Source organism: Macrotis lagotis, chromosome 1, assembly GCF_037893015.1.
Source record: "Macrotis lagotis isolate mMagLag1 chromosome 1, bilby.v1.9.chrom.fasta, whole genome shotgun sequence".
Taxonomy (NCBI): Eukaryota; Metazoa; Chordata; class Mammalia; order Peramelemorphia; family Peramelidae; genus Macrotis; species Macrotis lagotis.
The window spans coordinates 339,161,987-339,187,011 of record NC_133658.1 but is presented as its reverse complement, the minus strand read 5'-3'; the positions used below and the strand labels follow the sequence as shown (position 1 = coordinate 339,187,011).

Here is a 25,025-nt window from a genome sequence, read left to right as displayed (position 1 = left end):
AAGTTCCCTCCTAATGATTGACTCTACAACTATTGCCTGGAATGATAAATGCAAGGTTTTGTGGGTAAAAGGCAGTTTTTGACTTCATTATAAGATTGTGCTATGGTTTTCATAGGGCTCTCCATACAGAGGGGTTTATAAATATCTGTTGAATGACTTACTGCAGGAAAGAAAGCAGTTCTATATGACACGATTCTGAGGTTGTGAAAGTTTCAATGAATGATTGCCCTTTGAGAATGTTTGGCCTCATTCCTTTTATCCACCCGGTGTAGAAGCTAAGAGAATTGTATCAAGGAACCTACAAGTTTTCCCTCTCCTGCCACCTGCCACCACAAAGAACAAAAAAAAATCAGTTGGGCACTACATGGTGTTTTTATTCATTGTTTACGACATATGTTGCTTAAAATCTGTTGCAATCATTTAAGAAGATATAAAAATCCTCATTAAAAATTGGTTCCTGTAACATTTTCTCCTAGTAGACTTTTTTAAATATAGAAATATCTCAATATGAAGGAATGAAATGAAATGAAATCTTTGATTTCACTGTTATAAGAATCTCTTAGAGGGGGCGGCTAAGTGGCGCAGTGGATAGAGCACCATCCCTGGGGTCAGGAGCACCTGAGTTCAAATCCGACCTCAGACACTTAATAATTACCTAGCTGTGTGGCCTTGGGCAAGCCACTTAACCCCATAGCCTTGCCACAAAAAAAAGAATCTCTTAGAGGAAGAAATTCCCTCTAATGAACAGGTCGATCCCTTCTCTGCCATATTGTCCAAGCGAATTTTCTGGAGCATAGAAAAGTACAGTTACTTGTCCAGGGATACAACCAGTATATTTGAGAAATGTGACTTGAACTTGTCTTCCTATCTCCAAGGCCAGCTCTATATCTAATATCTCACACTGTCTCTAATAAATTCTAATAGGCAAATTTTCACTAAAGGGGGGGAAAAGTTCATGTGACATTAGATGTCTATAACATCTTTTTTCTGAAATGTTTCCAAACTTAACAATCTTGCATCAACCTGTCGATTTATCAGTCAACATATATTGATTAATGCCATTTATAAATGAGGCAGTACAGCCTTGGTTAGAGTTGTCCTTGGCTTGAAAAACTGTACTTAAGTCATGATTTGAAATTCTTTCCAATTCTAACATTCTTTGTTCTAAGATTCTATGGTTCAAAACCCACCTACAAGGAAAAATAAAGGAAAGAAAAATTATACTCATTCAAATTTGGGCATTAGAAGGTAACATGATGATGTGGAAACTGGAATATACATATGTTGAATAACTTGTTTAGGATACGATCACTGAGATATTGATGCCTCTCCCTTGATCAAATTTGAAAACAAAATGCATTGCTTATTTGCTCTATCTCACTAGGACATTGATTCCTATATACATAGCATCCTTGCGGTCTCTGGCTGCTCATGGAGCTTAAAAAAAACATCATTTACCAAAGGAGATAGGATTTGGGCTTTTGAGAGGCAGGAAAGACACTGGAAAGGTTAGGGAACATCTCTATGAAAAACACAGCAGAAGTCAGAACAATGAGAGATGAATGTTGTAAGTGTAATGACCAACATTTTTCTTTTCCAACAAGGAGTAGAGAGTTCCTAAATAAACAAACAAATAATAACAAAAAACATCTGAGGAACTAGAAGTAGTGGGTGGATGATGGTGTGTGAGTTTTCAATTCATTCTTGCTTGACTTGTAGAGGAAGTGGAGGTGAGGGGAGCAAAGAGGACAGGGTATTGGGGAGTGGGTTGGAGAAGGAAGAGGAATATCTCGAGGACTAAATCAGTCCAGTTAGTGTGTTCTGACCTAGATTCAAGACTTCTGATCATTCAGTGTAATAAACTGTATAAATTCACAGGCCCAAAGAAAGGAAGATCAAGTTTCAAATGAGAGGTCCAGTTGTGTGTAAGTCTGGCCAAATCCCAGTGCACAAATTAGATGGAGAGAGGGAGAGAGAGAGAGAGAGAGAGAGAGAGAGAGAGAGAGAGAGAGAGAGAGAACGAAGGAAAGTTTTGAGAGACCAATTAAGAAGAAACTGGGGACTACCAGTCTATCAGTGTATATACACCTTATTCTTAGTCCTCTCCCCCATTCTCATCCTGTTTTAACAGGAATTTAACAGTTTGATATGAAATGTGAAGTACAGTATGTTTAGAAAATCTTTTTTCTTTGAATTATTTTCTCATTCCTTCATTAAAACATATTCAGGCTCTGGAGCCTGGCTTGAGAAGGGCTGTTATAACAGAGACCTTTGAAAGCCCAGGTTTTTGAGGTTGTTGTTCCTGAAACTTCGACCACCACTGGTTTTGCTTCTTCAAGCTTCAGTTCATTTTCTGGGTTGTTTCATGAGCCTTCCAGGGACTGGGGCAGCAGGCCTGCATGCTGTCCATGACAGGGACACAGGGTGACCTTGTACTGTTTATAAAACTTGGAATTTACTTCCAACAAAGGAAGACCTCAGGTTCCTTGCCAAAATGAATTTATATTCCCTCCCAAGCATGAGAAGAGCAAGACTTACTTTCTCAGGTGGAAGATAAAATGGTCCCCTGGAGACAGAAGATCATGATGATGGGCTCTACTCATGGTTTCCCAGAGTTTCCCATGGGCTTTTCCAACTTTTTAATTTTATCAGTTATTGCCTCTGCCCAGAATACCCTTCTCATTTTCTTTATCTACTTTGAAATGTCTCTTCCATTCTTTCAAAAATTTCAAAGATTACCCTGACTTTCATCCATTTTCTTTTTTGTATTAGTTTTCTTGGCAAGGCAATGGGGTTAAGTGACTTATCCAAGGTCACACAATCAGATCATTAAGTGTCTGAGGTGAAATTTGAACTCAGGTCCTCCTGATTTCAGGGCCAGTGCTCTATCCACTGCACTGCCTAGTTGCACCATCATCCATTTTCTATTTACTTCTCCATACACTCTAACCCTATCATTTCTTATACTATCCTTTCTACTTTTCATGAATAAGAGCAAATTTATTCTTCAAATGACATATCTACACACTCTATTCATTTTTTAAGAAATGATAGTAATAGATATGATGATGTGAATATAATTCTTAACTGCTAAGGAGAGGCTGAGGCTGGTGGATCACTTGCTTGGGAATTCTGAGTTGTAGTGGGACTTAAAAGAGATCAGATATATACAAAGTCAGGTATTGATATCATAAGCCCCTAGGAGTAAGGGAAGCACAAGACTGCTTAAGGAAGGGAAGCTGGACTGGTTCCAGAAAAAAACAGAGCAGGTCAGAAGTTTTCATCCCAATTATTAGTGGGATAGTCCATGAGTGACCATCAACATTTGAACCTGAGTTAATTAGGGAGATTCAGCCCCTCCCTCCCTCCCCAACAACAAACACAACTTACTTCTTAGCCTCTAGAACTAGAAGAAATCCTAGAGCTGATCTAGTCCAAACCTCTTTATTTTGCAGATTTTAAGAGAACAATAAAAAGTGAGGAAATGCCCTGCCCCGGGTGACACACAGAATGAGTTAAATCAAGTCTGACTACCAATTCAGTGTTCTTTCTGCTGAACACTGATTTCAGAACAAGGTGTGGTATGTTTAAGTACCTAGAAAGATGTCTTGTACTAGTGGCTATATAAAATTGGGAACGCTTTGAGCAGAATTTCTTCAAGTGTCTACCCCTTTAAAATACTACCTTATATTGTATTCTACTGTTTTTCTATATCAAAAAACAGGTTTCAAAATTTAAAGTTTTTAAAAATCTACTGGATATATGCTTTACTGGGGAAAAAATGTTAGGTCAATAAGCATCTATCTTGTCCTTATCCTCTTTTCTCTACCATAGGCTTTGCTCTTTGAAATGTGAGAGATGGATTAGATGATCAGTAAGATACCTTCCATATCTAATATTTCAAGGCTCTTTGTTTATGTGTTAGAAGAAATGAGTGTTGTGCAGTTAGTTGCTTCCCTCATGTTAAAGTTACAACAGAGAAAAGTTTTAGAGAAGTCAAGGTTGAAGCTGAACACCTAGTGCCAGGGTTTTTCTTGGATCCTGATTCCAGGTAAGCATGATTTTGATTTTACTTATCAGCAATCATGACCCCTGAACAGAATAAAATTTACTTTCATTTATGGAATCAAAGCAAGGGGTAAAAAAGGAGAGTTAGAAACTTGGAGATAATTTTCCCAAGACATATCAATAGTTAATTACTTGGAAAGCATTGCAACTTTATTATTTGAGAAGGGTTTTTTGTTTCCTCCTATGATGGAGACTCTTGCAATCATAGTGGAAGGGAAATGGATTAGTGTATCAAAGGGCTCTTTTTGACCTAAATGTATGGTTCTTTGAACAAATATTCAAAAAATCCTGTTAACTATTGATTTGAAACTAAATGACATGTTCATTGGTAGATGTGGATAAGTGCATGTATATATGTATGTGTATGTGTATGTATGTGTATGTGTGTGTATATATAAATATGTAGCACATTGCTTATTTATTGTGTTCTGTATGCATATAACATGCACATACATATTATGCGACATGAATTTATAATACATATGTACCCATCAATATCTACACATGGATTATTCACACCTAAGTAATTTCCAGTTTTTCTTATGCTGCAATATTCCATTGTTTTTTGTTTGATCTCTTACCCTTCTGTTTTATGTGTGCATATGTGACAAGTAAGTATATATATATTTTCTTCTTCTGAATGATCCTGAATATTTTATAATTATATTTTATTGTATCACTATTACTGCTGCTGCTACTACTATTACAAGGTATTAATGCCAAAAAAAGCTCACATGGAAATTCCAAAATTGATTCAGGATAGATTTGAATGTTTAAAACTTTGCATCCCCTTGAATTCTGGCCCCTCTCTCTGATAACTAGATAATACCCCTTGTCATCCTTTGCTATAAATGGCTAAGTTTATTTGGATTGTCAATGGGAGAGCTGTTTCTGATCAAATAAAGATTTGACTCAAAATCTTGGCTTAAATTGGTATGTAAACATATTTTAAAACCCACATCAAAAATTGATTAGTTCTTCATTGATAGTTTAACCTGGTGAAGAGATGTGGAGAGCTTTTCTCAGAAAATTTGCCAGACAAAAGGATTCTATTTTCCTTTAGATCATGCTCCTTCCTCAACTTCTCCTTCTGCCTTTCTTCTTCACTCTTACTATTAACCATTTCCTAATCATAGAAGTAAAATTGTACTGTCTTATCTCTCTCTCTCTCTCTCTCTCTCTCTCTCTCTCTCTCTCTCTCTCTCTCTCCTGAGCCAAAAAATATTGAGCATATGCTTAAAGTGTTTATTCTTTCTCCTAGCCTAAATTGTTTTATTCCAAAATTTTCAAAAAAATGTTACGGTAAGACTTCTAAAACTTGCTCCCTTTTTTAATAGAAATAAATAATAACACATCTCTTTGACACTATAAGGTTCATGAAACATTTCCCTCATAGTATGGTAGATAGTAGAAGTATTTGGACCCCCAATATAAGATGAGAAAAATGAATCTCAGAGAAGTGAAGTGATTTAACCAAGCTTACCAAATTAGTATTTCTCAGAACTCAAACTCAGGTTGAAGGATTTCAAATCTAGTGTTCTTTTCACTTCAAGATGTCAAGAAGCCCTTATAATGTGCTTCCTGTGTGCTTGGCAGTGCTAATTTCTCAGATCACTGATTTAAGTAGAAAGAAAGATAGTTCTTGCCCTCCAGGAGCTTTTTCGTCAATAAAGAACAACAACATAGAAAAGCAAGCTGAAAGGGGCAGGAAGAAACATAAAGATGCCAGATTTTCAAGAGAAAGTCTCAAGAGAGTATAATTTGAAATGAATAAGCTAGTGGCCTGAGATACATCCTTAAAATGGAGGTTCTGGGAAGAACCAATCTTGCCACCAGACTTTCAAGACTCCAGAAGAGACAATGGGGTTGATGGCTTTGTGCAGCTCTGCCTCACTTAATTCCAGTTCTGAACACATCAATTCATCACCCTCTTGATGTCACTGGTCCTTTTCCAGAACAGAAGAGCAAATACCAACAACTAGTCAGAGAGAGAGAGAGACTGAAGGGGCAGAAGATACTTATAATCTGTGGGTTCCAGGAGTAGAGTGACCTTTCAGTATAACAGTGGTTTCTGGGGAACTCTTGTTTATTCATGAACCAGTAGGATGAGCACTGAAAAGTCATAGATGTTCTTTAGGATTCAGAGGCAAAAGGGACTTAGAGCTCATCTACTTCCTTTTACAGATAAATTTACACACACATATAAGTTCATTAGCATTGTGCATCAGTTTCACAATAGCATGCAAGCCTGAGTTCTAGACAGTGTACAGTGCTCTCACAATTTCCCAGTCACCAATGGAGTAAAACAAGGATGTAGCCTTACTACCTTTTTAGCATGATGTTATCAAACACCTTCACTGAGTATGAACTTGGCCTCAAGGTCAGGTACCTCATTGATGGCAAATTCTTTAACTTTGCTACAAGCAAAGACCAAAGTGGAGGGAGTGTTGGTTTATGATCTGTTTGCAGGTGATTGTGCACTCAATGCAGCCTCTGGAGCTGAGATGCAACAAAGGAGGTATCAGTTTTCTGTGACTTGTGCTAATTTTGTTGTAACAATTAACACCAAGAAAACATAGGTGTTCCATCAACGAGCACTATACCATCTACATGTGAAACCATTGATTACAGCAAATCCAGAAGTTCTGAGTACTGTGGACAAGTTCATTTATCTTGGCAGTGTTTTGTCCAATTGACAACACACTCATCAGAGCTAGCTCAGTATTTGGGGGGCTCTGAAAGTATGGTAAAGAAGAAGTATTAGACTGACTAACAAACTGAAGGTCTACAGAGCTGTTGTGGTGACATCATTGCAATATGCCTGTGAATCCTGGTCAGGCTACTAGCAGCATTTCAGGAAACTGAATTGCTTCCATTTAAATTTTTTTAGGAAGATTCTGAAGTTCACCTGGCAGGAGAAGATACCAGACACTGAGGTTCTTTCTCGAGTAAGCTGTCTAGTATTCCAACATTACTACAAAGAGAGCAGCTATGATGGGCTGGGCACATTGTTAGAATGCCAGACATACGTTTGCCCCAAAAACTATTTGATGGAGGACTCAAATAGGGCATGTGTTCACATGGGGGTGAGAAGAAGCCAAGACACCCTGAAGGTCTCATTGAAGAACTTTAGAATTTATTATACAGCAGGGGAGACATGGGCAAAGAACCACCTAGCATGGAATGCCCTCATCAGTGAGGGTGCTTTACTCTATGAGGAAGGCAGAATTGAAGCAGCTCAAAGGAAATGTGACATATGTAAGTTTAAAGTTTCCACCCCAGGTGCTCACATGGATTATTTGTGCCCAATTTGTAGTAGAATATTCTGATCTTGTATTGGTCTGATCAATCACAGTTGGATACACTGTAATTTGTCTCAAATATAGTGATGTCATTTTGATCTTCTCTGACAATGAAGGACAAGAACCAACTAACTGAGCAACGTATGTATACATACATACATATATATATATATGTACATGTATATGGGATAAATGCATACTATCTCCGATTGATAGAACGGAAGCTCTTTGAGGTCAGACACTGTATGACTTTTTCTTTATATTTACACTACAACACCCAGCACATAGTATTATCCACTTAAGAAATAGCTGTTGATGAATTTCCAACTTGGCCAAGTTCACACAGATAGTAAAGAGATGGATCTGAATCATCCAAATCCAATGTTCTTTTCTATTCAACCATTATACCACTCTGCCTGTATTATGATAGAAAGTTAGCTTCACTCATCAATTTTTCCAGCAAAGTTGGAATGGTTAAACCTCATTAGGTCACTGACTAGTCCTCGCTGTATGAAGAAGGCAATTAGCATAGGAGATGGAATAGATTTGGGAATGTGGCCAGCTATGTGGGCAGTCTCTTGATTAGCCTTTTGGTTATACCAGAGACCAGAGAAGGAATACAACTTTCCCAGGGGTTCCCAGAATTTGTTGGTTAAGCTGGAGAATTGAACCCAGGTGTTCTAACTGACTGCATTTTGAGAAGCATCACATGGTAGGGAAGTAATTCAGGGGAGCAGACTGCAAAGTAGTAGCTTGCACAGCAGATCTATTTACATTAAAAACATTTGGTTATTATTATTTTTTCCCCATCTTGCTTGCTTACAAAATGTCAACGGTTGCATTGTTTGGTTTCACTACCTCTCATATTGACTATAGAATTACAATCTCTTAGAACTTTCTACGTGGTATAATACAGAGACTACAAGAATTGTGGAAAGGGTCTAAAGACTTTTTACTGTTTCAAAGGACCAAGTCAGTGGAAAAGAGAAAATTTCAGTAGACATCAAAACAGTTCAATATCAATTACTTAATATGTGTTGCCTTCTATTTCAAGGGTGCATGACTTCAGAGCGTACTACGATAATCATTTGACATATAAATTAAACTCTTGTCACTTCAAAGTTTTGATTTTTTTCTTTGGTTTGTTAATTCTGTGTTATTAGGAGACTAAGACATAGGTCAGGAGACATGGCTCTTCCATCAGCTCAATGTGCAGTTTGTACAAGTTGTTTTCTCTCTAGTCTTCAGAAAAATCATAGGAACATATGTATCTTAGACATCAGTTAATCCAATCTTCTCATTTTTGAGATGATTAAACTGAGGTTAAAAGAGGGAAGATAATTTTCCAAGGGTCAATGAGATAGAAGAGTTGGGATTTAAACCCTAAATAACTCCAAATCCAATGGTCTTTGCATTATGTCTCCAGGAGATCTTTCCATTCCTTTTTAATTCTAACATTCTGTATTCTATTCAAATCTGGCCTCAGACATTCTAACTGTGTGACCCTGGGAAAGTCATTTAAACTCTATTTGCCTCACATTCCTCATCTATAAAATGATCTGGAGAAGGAAATGGCACACTACTCCAGTCTTTGCCAAGAAAACCCCTCAAAAATAGGGTCAGAAAGAGTCAGAAACAACTGAACAAATTATCTGAGTCCTCTTCTAGCTCTGTGAGCTCTTTAACCTATCATTCTAGAGTCTATATACACTAACATTATTTTGTTCAGAAAAATACCCCCAGTGGGAGGTTGATCCTTTTTAGTCATCTACTTTGAAACCAACCCTATCCATAAAAGAATCATGGCATTTGAGATTGTTAGAGCTGCTTCTAGAACTGTAGCTATCTAACAGAAGAAGATCCAAAATTGTCATTCAGAATTAGGACATATCAAGAAGTTAGGAGGAAACTTGAGGTAGTGAGTAGAACTTTCAACTAGGAGTAAAAAAGAATTGGCTTCATGACCTGCTTTAGATATTTGATAGCTGTCTAGTTGGGTAAGCCTTGTAAACTCTCTGATTCTGAGTTTCCTTATCTGAAAAATGGGAGGGCCAGATGACCTCTGAGGTTCCTTTTAGCAGTAAATATACAACTAAATATACAACTGAGTCTATGATTTACCAAATACTTGTTGTGCCTTGGAATATGCAAATATAGGATCAAAACTGAAGTATCAGATGCAAAGTTTATGATTTTATTGGAGAAAGAGAACTAACATTTATGAAATCTTTGGGAGAGTGTACATATAGAATACAATCAAGTCCTAAATTGTGGATTAGGTGATAAATTCTATAAAAATTCACAGTAGATAAAGATGTTTGCATATTATATTAGTCAATGAAGACTTCCTAAGCTGAGATTTAAAGAATATACAGTATCAGGATAGTCAGAGGGGAGAAGGGCAAGTCATAGTCAAGGTGTAGTGTTTAGTCAAAGGTATAGTAGCAGGAATGAGCATGGTATGTTTATGAATCACTGAAAATACTGCATGGAAAGGATTATAAGGCAAATGCTGTTGCTGTGTAGAAGATAATAGCTGATAAATATGTTAATGATTATGACAATAATAATGATAATTGAGACTTACAAGACTTGAAAAATTTTATCTCATTTTATCCTCACAACACCCTGGGGAAGTAAAAACTAATATTATCTCCATTATTCTTTAAAGGCTTCAGCATTCTTTCCCTGTATATCTTATTTGGTTGTTGTGATTATACCATAAAATAATTACTAGAGGTATTATTATCCCCATTTTACAGATAAGGAAACTGAAACTGAGAGAAAGGGTAAGTAAATTGCCCAAGGTTAAACAACTAAGGAAATGTTTGAGGAAGGATTTTAATCCAGGTCATTCTAGACTCCAAATCTAGCATTTTTTTCCCTACAATGGTTTTAGTTTTCAAAGTTGATTTAAGGCCCAATTCTGGATGGTTTTATGTATTTGACTGAGCATATACTATACCTTTCCTATTCATTTCAATATTGCTGTTATAAAAGAGTCTTCACCAATGCATCCAGATGGTGAAGAGTAGACACTCATTCCTTTCACAGGCTCTTTAGCTCTGGAAGGCTATCCCTAAAGGTATCTCATTTTGACCATGTGGCAAGATTGGACATATGACATCCACAAAAATAGCCATTTTATAGGTTTATCAGTTTGGAGCTAGAAGGAACCTTGAAAATCATTCAGTTCAATGTCATTATTTTTACAGATAGGTCTCACTTGAACATTCATCTTAATTCATGTCCTTCACTCAATAGCTACTGACTGTGGCAAGGAAGAGATTGACAATGTCACCTGGGAAAACAAAGACAGTCCAAAGCTTAGCCTGGCACAAGTATCTACTTTCTCTTTATGGACTAGTCAACGATGAGAGAGAGATGTGCCAGATGGAGGGTGCATATAAAAAGAATACTCACTTCTCTCAAAGAATACAACAATATCAACCACACAATGCTCCCTATGCTTTGAGACTGGTGAGGTGCTCTCCTCACCTCAATCAAGTAGTAAAATAGTGCTATTTTAATCCCATTGTAAATATGAGTAATCTGAGTCTGAGAAGTATAAAAATAATTTTCCCAGCATTACAGTTAAATAAAGATTGGGTCTAAGATTTGAACCCAGGAATTCTGATTCAAGAGCAATTTTTTTGTGGTTTTTCCATTTTTCTTGTTTGTTTCATTCATATATCATCAGTATATATCTATTTCTTGTTGTTTGGGTAGAGAAGACTCGAGGACAATTTGGACCTAGATAATAGAACTCTATTGCTGAGCAGGAATTTTACATAGCTTGTAGTCAAACTCTTATTTGACATATGGGGAAAGCCTGGGTGACACTGAAGTCTGGAAGACTCATCTTCATGAGTTCAAATCCTGCAATGTGACCCTGGGCAAGTCACTTAATCCCATTTGCTTCAGTTCCTTCAAATATAAAATGAACTAGAGAAGGAAATAGAAAACCACTCCTGTATTTTTGCCAAGAAAACCCCAAATGTGGTCACAGAGAGTCAGACACAATTGCAATAACAGCATAACAACATTATTTAACATATGAGAAAGCCAAGGTCCAGAGATACAAAATAAGATGACCATGCTATTTATACATTTGGAAACCCAGTACTAAAATCTATTTCCCACCCAGTTGTGTTTGTGTGTGTGTGTGTGTCTGTGTGTGTGTATGTATTTGGGTATCCAGATCTTGTTTTAGCACTGGGGAGATTCTTTCATTCTTTCTCTGAGCATGGGCTCAGAGGAATAACTTGTGAGAAAGCATAGTTATTCTGTAGGTTAGTAACCTCACAAGCTCAAAGATGTACCTCAGACATCCATTATTCCCTCTTAAGAGTTGCTCCAGATCAATCATCCTTGGATTTATCTATATTCTACACCCTTCTTGAATTTATTTACATTTACTGCCTGTATAACCTCTGGGGGTAATGAGTTCCTTATGTTTATTACGTATTGTATGAAGTGGTATTTTCTTTTATTTGCTCTGAAATGACTTTCTTAAAGAATCAAGAGGAGAACCTAGTTCTTGGGCTCCCAGCTTTGGTGAGTGGATCCATTTTTACCCTTCCCATGGTCTTCGATCTATTTTTGACATTGATAATATCCTTCCTCAGTTTTCAGTTTTCCAGTGATTTCAACTAGTCTTCTGGTTGTGGAAGTTAACTAATGGTCCAATTCTTGTTTCCTTGACAGTTGTGTCCATTTCTCCTGTGAAGCCACTGACTGCCAAGAGCTGACCATTGAGAATGCATCTCTGAACTGTTCCAACAGTGAACGGTACAATGGGGCCCAGTGCACTGTCAGCTGTAAGATGGGTTACATTCTGCAAATTCATCGAGATGATGATCTAATCAAGAAGAGTCAGGTTAGTTGCCCTTCCAGCAATCCATGATCTAGGATAACTAGTGGTCTGAGGCAAGGCTTGAGGTGAAAAGGGAGGAGAAAAGTCAATCAGTCTACTTTTTTTGTGCCTCATTATCCAGGGCATTTTGCTAAGAATTGTAATCTCCCACTCTCTACCCAACTCATCTGTGACTATTGCTTTTTGGAGTAATTTCAGACAGTGTTTATAATTTGTATGCCCATGCTGACTCCACACAAAATCCAAGTGGATTCCAAGGGAGTAGTACTGCTGTCTTTTTTTTTTTCTATTATGCTCACATAAATAATAATTCATAATATCATAGAATCATTTGTCTAGAACTGAGAGGGACCTTAGAGTTCCTATGAAACAACTTGCTCATTATCCACATATAGAGTGTGTGTGTGTGTGTGTGTGTGTGTGTGTGAGAGAGAGAGAGAGAGAGAGAGAGAGAGAGAGAGGTTAAGTGAGTTATCAAAGGTTACACTGCTAGTAAAGATAGATTGGAAGGTAATGTTCTCCTCCTTGACAGAATTCAGCTTTCCTTTCCACTGAAGTATTAGGATTCCCCTTTAAGTTTCAGGACAGATAGAATTGTGGGATTTAGAGTTGGCAGCTACCTAGTCATTGTCCAATTCAATACTTTCATTTTATAGATGAAAATAGTAAGGTTAAAAAGAGGAAGCATGTCACTAAGGTCTCACAAATAGTAAGGGGCAAAGCCAGAATTCTAAGACAGACCCTAGGATTCACCAATCCATGCTCATCCTGGATGTTGGTCTTTTGTACTCCATGTTGCATTCTTGTACAATGGGAAAAGGAAGAGAAAGTGTATTGCAAATTGAACCCTAAGTGAGGATTGTGTATGTTTACACCTCCCATCCTCCTACTTCATGTAGTCTCACCTAGTTGCCAAAACCTGTGATAAGGCATTACATCAGAAGATCTGCTCCTCTTTTGGATCTGAATCATATTCCAGCCTCATCAGTTCAGTATACAGTAGAGTGAGAACAGATTGAACTGTTTATTTTCAAACAGACAACCATGTATTAACATTCATGACACACTTTTCAAGAGACCTCTTGGGCAGGGTAGAAGGGAAACAAATAAAGGCTTTCAACAAAATTGAAGGACAACTTCAGAACATAGCAGTGAGGACTTCATCATTTTGATGGCATTGCATTGAGACTATAGCTTCAGCTCAAAACAGTTCAGGAAAACATAGACCAACAACTGTGAATTATTAGGCCAGGAAATACCTGTAATTGCTTCATTTTTTTCCACTCAAAACATATGAACTTGCTCTCCCCGAAAATAAGGGAGGATTTTTTTTAAGGGGTGAGATTTGAGGGGAAAAACATTTCAGTGCCCTCAGAGCCATTTTCAAGGGAAAGAATTTTGATAAGCCTGGCTTCATGTGTGAATTGGATTGATATGAGTGGGCTCAAGTTTTTTCCAAATCATGGGGGCATTAATGAAACTAAAGGCAGAATAGCCCAGCAACTCTCTACATATGGTTTGGGTACTGAGGCAGAGCTTTTTTTTTTAATTTTTAAAAAACTTTTATTTAAGGCAATGGGATTAAGTGATTTGCCCAAGTCACATAGCCAGGCAATCATTAAGTATCTGAGGTAGTATTTGAACTCAGGTCCACCTGAATCTAGGGCCAGTACTCTATCTACTGCCACCTAGCTGCCCTGGGGCAGAGTTTTGATTTCCTCCTTTACTAGGAGAATTGTTGCATAACCATGATTCAATCTCTGTCTGCCCTAGAGATGCTTCCACTGTATATAGAGTATAGTCCCTAACCCTTTGGTCTATTTCACAGAATGCCCACTTCTCCCTCAGCATTGTTCTGGGTCTAGAAGGGTTCTTTACAAGAAACATAGGGGGAGTGTTAGCTGTTCAGTTGAGATCAATCCTTTGCACCTCAGTCTATGGTTAGTTCTTTCATTTACATTGGGAGTGGGGCTCAGATTTGGGGTATTACCTATATCCCAGTATAAGCATTTGTTAGCTCCATCTCTTTTCTTCCTCTTTTCCTAGTCTTTAAATTCCAATTAATCTTGTAGTTGAAGATGTTTGGAAATAGAATGGGACAGCATAGATTGGTAATCAGTGCCAACTGGGGCCCTTATGATGTCTGTGTTTGTAAAAGGGCTCTGCATGGAACTGGAAATATGTTCCTCATCACAAATGGAAGAGGCCTTAGGGTAAGTGGGGAAAGAAGGAAGCTTGACAGAGGCAACATCTGCTTTGGCAGAGGGGAGGAATCACAAAAGACCTTCTCTCAGAGCACACAAGTGGAGATGCCAGGTCAAAGAGTCTTTCTTTATGAGTCTGGGGTGGCCTATTCTATCTGACTCAATGTGAGGGCAGAAACAAGTCAAGGATTGGTTGAAATAACTAGAGGTGGGTAAGCTTGAAATAAGGAGTCAAAGGTCAAAGAATATGATCAAAGAGTTTAGAAGTGAAAGAAAGGAGCTTTAAAAATACTTTAGGACAAAGATTTTCTAAACATTTTTGTTTCACTGACCTCTTGCAATCTGGTGAAACCTATGGATTCCATTTAAGAACAATATTTTGAAATGCATAAAATAAAATACACAGGATTACAAAGAAAGTCAATTGTGTTGAAATACAGTTATCAAAATTTTAAAAAAATTTCACAAAGTTCAAGTTAAGTACTCCTAATTAAATAAAGTCCCTTATTTTATAGTTGAGAAAATTATAATAATATCTTAGTTGGGATGTTGGACTGTGAGGAATGAAGGATCCAAGATTTTTATGCATCTGAAATCATGGAATAGAGAATAGAAAGATGAACTTGAGAGTCAGGAAGACTTGGGTTCTCTTACTCCCCATGAAACATATTTAGAAAGTCTTTAAATATCTCAGTGCCCCTCTTTAGTTTCTTCATTGGTGAAGAAAATTTCTCACTGGAAATATACTACAGGTCAAAGAAAAAACTGATCCAAGTCAAAAATAAAAAAACAAACAAACCAACAAACAGCTAGATCAAAAATAAATACACAGGGGCAGCTAGGTGGCGTAGTGGATAAAGCACCAGCCCTGGAGTCAGGAGTACCTGGGTTCAAATCCGGTCTCAGACACTTAATAATTACCTAGCTGTGTGGCCTTGGGCAAGCCACTTAACCCTATTTGCCTTGCAAAAAAAAAAACAACCTAAAAAAAAAATTACACAGACCCTAGCTCCATTTCAGAACCAGAGCAGCACCTAACTGAAATTAAGGACTTCCCAATGGGAAAGAAGAGATATTCCTTTGCTAGTCTTCTATCCCTGCTCTGTCTTCCTCAGCCTCTCTCTCTCTCTCTCTCTCTCCTCTCCTCTCCTGTTTTTTCTCTTTCTCTCTGACTGGCTCTCTCTATCTCTCTCCTTCTCCCCTTCTTTTCATATTTGATATTGCTAGGACCATATTATCCTTTATCTTTCTTTTTTTCTAAGACCCTGGGATCCTTGTGCCCTGTCTTACCCTCCTGTCTCTTCTCAACCCTCCCTTCTCTTTCTTTCCTTGCTTCCTAGGAGCCTGTGAGTTGTCGTGGTTCCCTCTCCCTGATGCTGCTCCAACAGAGAGGTGTTATTTAAAACCCAGCAGTTCCTTTGCCTTGTGCAAAGGCATCATCAATCATGCCAGGAAAAGAAAGCAGCCGCTCATGTGGGCTCAATTAGGAACACAGTAGTGGGCAGTGGTAGGAGAGGACCTGGAAGGGAGTAGAAGCAGCTGTGCATTTTTAAGGGGAAGAAACTTCACACATGAAGCATCTCCTGAAGAAAGCAGAGTTCTCAGGCCATGGGAAGGAGGGATTGCTTTAATCAAGTCTCCTCTATTAGAATGCCCTCAAACTGAGTATTGTTTTGGTTAAATTTTAGTTGTTTTAATCAACATTGGGTTATGTGGTGGGAAGTTGGAGATGGAAGAGAATGAAGTTCTTTCTATGCTCTTTTTTTACTCTTTTCCCTTCCTTCCTTCCCTTTTTCCTTCCCTCCTTCTTGCTTTTCTCTTCATTTTTTCCTTTTTTTCCCTTCTCTCTCTCTCTCTCTCTCTCTCTCTCTCTCTCTCTCTCATTTCCCCTTTACACCTTTCCTTATGCAAAACCCATTTGGGGAAGGAATAAAGGGAAGCCACACCAGCTGGTGGTGACATTCATGGTCCTACCCTTATCCATACCCACCTCCCCCCACCCAATGACAGCTAATAAAAAAAGAAAACAACAGCTAAGGTTTATTCCATCACACCTCAGACTATGTGGTCTCATCAGATCTCACTGAGGTCAGTGCTGAGAGCAGGGACCACCAAGAGAAAACACCAGGCCCTGGACCAGTTTGTCATCCAAGAAATGTGGGTTCTTTATAAAGCAGAGGAGGTAGTGTGTCTGGAGGCCTAGGCCTTCCTATTGGTATGTCAGCTGAGGTTGGCCAGCTGGTCCTTGTTGAGGTTTGCTTTCCAATGAGAATTAGATCCACTGGCTATCTTGCCACCAGGTTCCATGGCTACTGGAGTTTTGCCCATTCCCTGAGGTTGTGTACTGAGCAGCTACATCTCTTCCAAAGGCAAATGCCATGATCCATTTGTATATGCTATTAGTAGTAAAACAATTAATGACCTCTGGGAGTGAGAACTCTGTGAGTTTGAAGTATTGTTATTGTTATTTTACCTTTCTTGGGTTTTAGTCAGTGATTTTTTATGTCTGAAAAGTCATGGACTCTTAAACTCATGAGTATTGCCTGACCTACCTGCCATTGGGAGAGGAAATTTTTGAAAAATAAGACCAGAGTTATCAAGAATTTGAAGTGGCCTGATGAGCTTCTGTAGGAGACGATGGAAAGTCTTCAAGTCAAACAAACAGGAAGTCATTGAAGTACTACTGTTATTTTCAGTGAAAAGTCTCACTATCCTAGAAAGGTCTCACTACCTCCTTGCCAGGTTTGGACAAAGGAATGTTGCATGGTGGGCTGAAGAGTAGGCAAGAATCACTTGGAAATGATTTTTAAAATCCCAGTAACATAATTGTTGTTCTTTAAAAACAAGAAAAAAGAGGAGATAGGGTACAGGACTCAATAAACACCAAAGGTCAGTTCAAACCCATTTGTTTCAATGATTTCATCAGAAACTTGAATGAAATCATTAGTAGTATGCTCATGAAATTTGCAGATTAACAGTTTGTTAAATCAAAAGGATTACAATGAGGAAAGCATTTTGTAACTCTTAAAATGCTATATAGGCATGAGTTTTTAGTTTATCCAAAGATATCTTGAAAATCCAGAATGATCAAATGAGCTTTAATAAGCTGAAATATGGGGCAGCTAAGTGGCATGGTAGATAGAACACTGGCCCTGGAGTCAGGAGGCCCTGAGTTCAAATCTGATTTCATACACTTAATATTGCCTAGCTATGTTTCCTTGGGTAAGTCATTTAACCTCATTGATTTAAATAAATAAAATTATAAAAACAATTTATTAAGCTGAATCAACTTAAAGTCCAATATTCCTATATATATTTTTTAAAATCATATAATGATGGGGCAGCTAGGTAGCACAGTGGATAAAGCACTGGCCCTGGAGTCAGGAGTACCTGAGTTCAAATCCGGCCTCAGGCACTTAATAATTATCTAGCTTTGTGGCCTTGGGCAAGTTACTTAACCCCATTTGCCTTGCAAAAACCTAAAAAAAAAAATCATATAATGACAGGATGGAAAAGACATATCAAGACAACTGTTCATGTGAAAGAGATTTGGGAATGGTCATGGGTTACAAATCCAAATGGTGGTCTAAAAGATGCATTAAGAAAAGAATTGTAACTAGAATGAGAGATATTACTTTCCAATTATTCTCTATCTTATTCAGACTGCATCTGTAATATCATATATCATTCTGGGCACCACATTTTAGGAATGATGTTAACAAACTGGAATGTATCCAGAAAAGGAGAACCAATATGCCAGAATGGAAAATCATTCCATATGATGACCAGTTGAAGGAACTGGGGATGTTCAAATGGAGGAAGAGAATACTTAGAATGGTTATGATTGATATTTCAAGAACTATCATGTGGAAGAGGGATTAGTCTTGTTTGATACTTGTTCACCTAAAATCAGGAAAGAAGTGAAACAGTAGAGAAAGAAGAAATAGAGATGGCGGTGCATTTGCTGCCACTTGGTAGGCCACATGGGGAAATAAGGGAGCTCCCAGACTACTCAGACACATAGAATTTCATGTCTTACAGGGGGAAGAGAGAGTTGGGGGGGGGGAGTGAGTATTTTTCTCTATTCAGTCCTTTTGGATATGCTCTCAATTCCATCTCTGAAGGCATTGAAAAGATCACCGAATAGAAAACTGACTGGAATAGTTACAAAATACTTGTGTGTTCTCTTGAGGTGAGTAAAGCAATATTCCTCTATCACAGACATTCAAAAGCAGGTTCACTACATCTCTCTACGGGTTGATAGAAGGCAGAACATTCCTCGTTGCCCCAAGAAATTTGCCCTTATTGGCCAGATCACTCCACACCCTTCACAAAAAGTTTGGGTTGTATTTATTAGTCATTGAAAGTCATTAAATATGGTAAATTTATGTGTGTGTGTGTGTGTGTGTGTGTGTGTATAAAACATTATAATTTTTAAAAATTGATTGGTAAAATTACAATTTTTTTCCTGAGTAAATTAAAACCTGTTGGTTTTTATTAAAGGTTAGATCTGATCAGTTTTCTGCTCAATAAACTCCAATAGTTCCCTAGTCCCTCTAGAATGAGAGAGCTAGGTCAGATGACCTATAAAGTTCCTTTCAGCTCTAAACAGATGAACCAAATGACTTTTCTGAGGTCACTTATCTTATATATTTTATTTGTGACTTGATAATATTTTACAACATTGCGTTTTTCCCCCCATTGGATTGTTCAACAAGGCATGAATAAACCAATTTGGTGTTTGATTGGGCTTGTTTTTGTATGATGCAGTGCATCTAGTAGGTATCAGAGGAGTATGGGAATGGGAGGACCCTAGGGATTATATAGCATTACCAGTTCTGAGGCCAAGGCAGTGTGGTGTCTCATTGCTGCTGTCCTATGTTGCCCTAGGAGACTTTGTAACTTGCTTCTGGCAGGACCTATTTGTGTAATGCTTCTGTCTTTGAAAAGATGCCCACATGGGAGTTTCCAGGCCATTGGCTGCTTTCTCTCTTCTGAACATATCCATGTATCAAATACAGACAGGTCCAAACTCCTACGGAAACAATTAGGGTGTTTTGGCACTAAGGAATTTTAGGTCCCTTTGATGTGCGCTTGAGAGGAAAAAAAAAAGATCTTTTGCTTTTTAAAACCCAGATCAATGTTTGGGCATTTAAAAACTTCTATTTGGCCAAGCTTTCTCCTCAGTGAAACCCTCAAGGCCCTAGGTGATGACTGTCACTCACTTGGCATTGTTGCCAGTGACTTCTCCTTCCCCCCAAGCACTCTCTTTCTCTTGGAGTTTGGATCTCTTCCACCTTTGGTCTATTGGTTAAAAAAAAAGAAAGAAAGAATCTCTTTCTCTATCTATTATCACTATACTACAAAGAACTTCGGATTATCTCCATAAGATAGAGTCCTTGGGTTTACTCCAATCCTATATTTCACTCTATAGAGGAATAATCTCAGTCCCATAAAAAAGATATAGCCTGTGAGTAGTAGAGCCAGGATTAGAATCTAGGTTACCCAATTAACTTCTCTGTTCTTTACTCCCTTCTAATATAGATTCTCATCTATCTTTCTCAGTTTTCCTGCATTTCAGAAAGTGAACATTTGTAGAATGCCATGCATCTCTATAGACATTTCACATTTTTCCATTACCTCTTTTCCTCAAGTCTAATTTAGCTAGCAAACAAATCAGATAACCTTTCAGCCATTGTTAATGAAAGTATCACCCTTAATTCAAGTTCACTTTAACCTCTCCAAGAATTGGAGAACCACTGGTGAAGTTTAGAAAGAGACAGAATCTTCTAAATCTTGTAATCTGTCTCCTGCTCTTCTGCCATAAGAAATAATTATATATCTGGCTATTCATGATGTGCTTTGGGAATTAATGTTTGTCACTTGGACAGAAGATGTCATGGTATGTTGAGAAGGCTAGAACTAGGAATAGAAGACCTAAGTTCAAATTCTAATACTATGTGGCTTTGGGCTAGTTATTTCACCACTCTGAAGGTATTTCTTCAAAAATAATTTAGAGAATAATATTATATTATACTTCACAGAGTTAGAGTGTCCTTTGTAACCATTCTTATCTTTTTTGAGGGGGGTAAAATCACATGTGTGATTTTACTGGTGTGTATAACTTCTGGTGAGAAAACATACTCTGTCAATTCAGACCAACTTCTCTTCAGCTTATTCTAATAGTTACTAGGGAGTGCGGGTGGGGGTGGGAACACTGAGAAATGAAAGTACTTGTCCAGGATAATACTCAATTTATGTCAGAGTGATATTTGAACTCGGGTCTCCCTGAGGGACCCTTAGTCATTGTTCCACAATGTCTCTCTCATAAACCTTAAAACACTCCATAAATGTGAATCATTACTATTATTATTTATACCAACAAAATAAAAATCAGATCTGCTGTTCATTTGAACAAAGAGGAAAAAAAGATTTTCAACTTCATTCAGATGGGAGTGGGGGGTGACCTCCCAATAAAATCCAGGTCTAGTACAGAATGTTATTTGATTTATCCAAAGGCTGTTATCACATTTATATAATAAATACAATGTGATTATTACAGAAAGTTTTACAGATAAAAATGGCACAGGGTTAAAGTGTGTTAGTATAAAAGGAGGTAGTGTTACAGAGTTAATTTCATAAAAAAGAATCTGCAGACCAATTTTGCAATATGTTGTTTTAACTATAATATCTAAAGAAGCTTGAATATACTTTTGTCAAATTCAGTGAAGCAGGTCCATATTACTGGGATTTCTCCATTAAATATAAAAAGGAATCTTATCTAGCACAACCATCAGTATGCATCCTTGCCAATATAAGTGCTCTTTCCACTGATCAAAATTAAAATCTGTGTCTACCTTCTCAGCTTGTGTGCTTCTTATGGATTCATAGAGACCAAGCTGAAAGGAATCTCAAAAGCCATCTTATCCAACCATCTCACTTCCAAGATGAGGCAGCCTGTCAAAAAAGTTGCTTAAGTGTTAAACATCAGAGAGATTTGAACCTATGTCCTCTGACTTCAGAGAGAAAGTTTTCCCCACAATATTTCCCTGCGTCTCTTATCACTTTTTCCAGAGGATCTACCTTATGAATTAAGGGCCTTGTTATGAATTTTGTCACTATTTCATGGATATAAGTATATCTAGTGGTGCAATAACTAGAGCACTGGATCTGAAGTCAGGGTGAACTGAGTTCAAATTCTGCCTGAGACTAAGGTATAAGCTGTGTAATCCTGGGCAAGTCACTTTATCTCTGCCTTTCTCAGTTTCTTCATCTGTAAAACAGTGATAATAATAGTAACACTTCTCAGGCTATTTGTGAGGATAAAATTAGATTATATTTGTAAAGTTTTTCAATCCTTAAAAAGCTAAATAAATGATAGTTGTTGTCATCATGATGATCATTAATCATTAATCATTAGTCATTTGTTATCCTTGTTCTCACTATGTAAATAGGCCATTTCTTTTCTAAATCATCTGTCATCTTGACAATATATTTAATTCAATTCAGCAAACATTTATCTTTCTTGCCCAAAGAGCTGTGCTAGACAATAGGAATAAAAAGATACAGATGAAATTGTTTTTGACTTCAAGAAGCTTACATTCTATCTGGGTATTCATAAAGCAAATTGAGACTTCAGAAATGTCTTCCTGATGGTAACATTAGCTAACTTAGATAACAGTTTTTCCTCAGGTGATTCTTCTGTTCATGTGTGTATGGTATGGTTGCAATAGCACTTGGCTTTGGAATAATAAGAACTCAGTCCAAACCCTACCTCTAACTATGTTAACTTGGGAAGATAACTTAAATTGCCTGTAGCCTTACTGACACTCTCTGTGTGACCTTGGACAAGTAACTTAATCTCTCTGAGGGATTTCTGTTTCTTCATTTGTAAAAGAGGGATTGGGCTGGATGGACTTTAAAGTTCTTTCCAGATCCAAAATTATAATCATATTTTTAATGATTCATCAGTGGAAAAATTTTAAGACAAGTTTTATTGCATATTAAAGAAAGAAATATCTTAAAGAAAATTGTCCTTCACTGTTCACTCCTTATCTACTTCTGTGTAAACCTATATGATATTTCCCTCTAAGTTCTATCTAACTCAGGAAATTTTAATTTGCTTATGTGTTTATCATGGACTTTGGCAGTCTGGTAGAACTCAGGATCATATTTTGAAATGAATAAAAATAGAATGTATAGTATTAGAAAGGAAATTAATTATATTGAAATATAGTTATTAATTTTTTTTAGAAATATAAGGTTTGGGATCCAAAACCTCCTGATTTAACTTGAGAGACCATTTCTAAGTATAGTTATAGAATTAATTCCCAGTATGTCCCAGTCATATTAGTTCTATTGAACACTTGAGGGCAGTCTTTACTCCATCTCTTTCCCTGCCCCCAGCCTGATGGAACCCACTCCCTTCCTTTGTGGAAGAAGCTCCATCTGGTAGATCCACAGCCCTAGGATATGAGGTAGAAAAGGAAAAGGACTAACCACATGCAACTGAAACCTGGGAGAATTGGGAAACAGCATTTAATGCCCCAGACCAGAATTAAACCAATGAACTGGGACCCTGGTCTCATTAAAAGGGTCCCAAAGTCACTTATGGCACAGCTGCCCAGCCAAGAGAATGGGGCAGCATCTCCTAGCAGCAATGTCAGGGGGATTGAATCAGGAAGAACTTTCAGGATTCTTCTCAGGGGATCCCTTAGATCTTTGGTTCTAAAAATCCCCAGAGGTGTTATGAATTGCACATGGGAACCCCTGGCAACCCTAATGCCAAGGCAGCAGGGAAAGGGGACAAAAAGGGAAGGATAGAAAAGCAAGATTAGAAGAAAACAGAGAGGAGGAGAGATAGAAGAAAAAGAAGAAAAGAATGCACAAAATAGTGGGGGGGGTGGGGGAGGGAAGTAATATTAGGGGAAAAAATTGTAAAACATAAAATCTTTAATTTAAAAAATGCACAGAATAGAATATTATAAGAAATATAATGATAGTAATAGCATATCTATAATATTCTTGTCTGTATTAAAATTTTATTATTTATTTATAATTTTCTATAAAATTTATATCATAATATTATTGTATAATTTATTTATATACTACTAATAAAAATAATTTATTAATATTAATTAATATTAATAAAATACTAATATTATCATAATTTCTATAAAATTTTAATTTTGTACAATTTTTTTGTAAGAACCTGGTACAATAAATAGACCAAATGTTACTATCACTATCTTACTTTGTAGGAAAATGAGACTCAGAGAGATATTATAATTTGATGTGACAGTGAGAAAACCAACATTTTGACCATGGTACCATAGGATCACAGATTTAGTGTTGAGAAAGTCTTTAGAGGAGGTTAGCCTTCTTGTTTTATAGAAGAGATGACTGAATTCTTGAGTAGTTGAGGAACTTGCCCAAGGTCACCCTCATATTGGTAGTGTGATTGAACTTTGGTCCTCCAATTGAAAAAGCTTTCCACCAAATCATGCTGCCAAATCTAAGGTGGTTTTTTCCACATTATGTCATTGCTAAATGTATATTTTCTGTGATCTTAGACCTTAAGTTGTCTAAACTTCCTTCAAGATTAATTGAGAATAAAAGAAGTTATTTAAATACTGCACCCATATTTTTAATCACTTTTTTAATGTTTAAGGGCACTTTGGAGTCATTGTTTCACTTTATCCTTTGAGGCAGATAGGACAAAGAATATGGTCCCCATTGCACATATAAGGAAACTGGATCCTAGTTCCAGAATAGCATTGAGTCACCTAAGCTCACAGAAGTGTTTAAAGACAGAGCTAAGACTATAACCTTGATATCCTGGTGTTCACAGAACTACATCACTGTGCAAATCGGATGCAACAGTGTCAGACACATCTCTACTCATTTCTACTTCCTTTTTCTTCCCTTTAACAAATTCTCCTGTGTCTGTTTCTTTTAGTCAGGGTCTAGTGTCACTGTTACCTGCACTGAAGGCAAGTGGAATAAGCAAGTGTCATGTGAACCCGTGGACTGTGGCATCCCTGACCAGTATCATGTCTACCCTGCCTCGTTCTCCTGTCTTGAAGGTACCACATTTGGCAAGAAATGCTCCTTCCAATGCCGTCCCCCAGCTCAGCTGAAAGGTATTGTATGTCTACTATGGCCCCTTACTTTAGGCCAGGGGTAGGGAACCTCTTGCCCCAGTGTGCTATATTCTTCTGGTGTTGGCAAGGCAACTACAGGTGGGACTTGAAATTCAATAAATCTAGGAAATTTTTCAGTTAATTAAATGTTTAACCAAGTATAGCCCATGAAGAATGTTATAAATATCCAAATGGCCTTTGGAAGAAAAAAGTTTTCCCACCTCTGTTTTAGGAAGTACTGAAGAATCTTTGAAAGGAAAAAAGAAAAGTGATATATAGATGTAGATATCGATATAGCTATAGGGATGTATTTGAATGTGTATAAATATATAGATATAGATATATTTCTTTTATGTTTATGAGTAAAAACTTCATAGTGGTGAATGATAGCTTTTTCTTTGAGCAGAGGCTAATTTGCTGCTGATCTCTTTCA

At 37.3% G+C, this 25,025-nt stretch overlaps 1 protein-coding gene across 2 annotated transcripts in view; it reads left to right on the top strand.

Annotated features, from left to right (window-relative positions):
* Positions 1–25,025, top strand: part of PAPPA (pappalysin 1) — a 277,647-nt gene that overhangs the window by 197,301 nt on the left and 55,321 nt on the right. For both annotated transcript variants that reach the window (XM_074211738.1, XM_074211739.1), the window contains exons 14-15: positions 12,078–12,249; positions 24,409–24,592. In XM_074211738.1, coding sequence (XP_074067839.1) covers positions 12,078–12,249; positions 24,409–24,592 — 356 coding nt within the window. The remainder of the gene's footprint in view (positions 1–12,077; positions 12,250–24,408; positions 24,593–25,025) is intronic.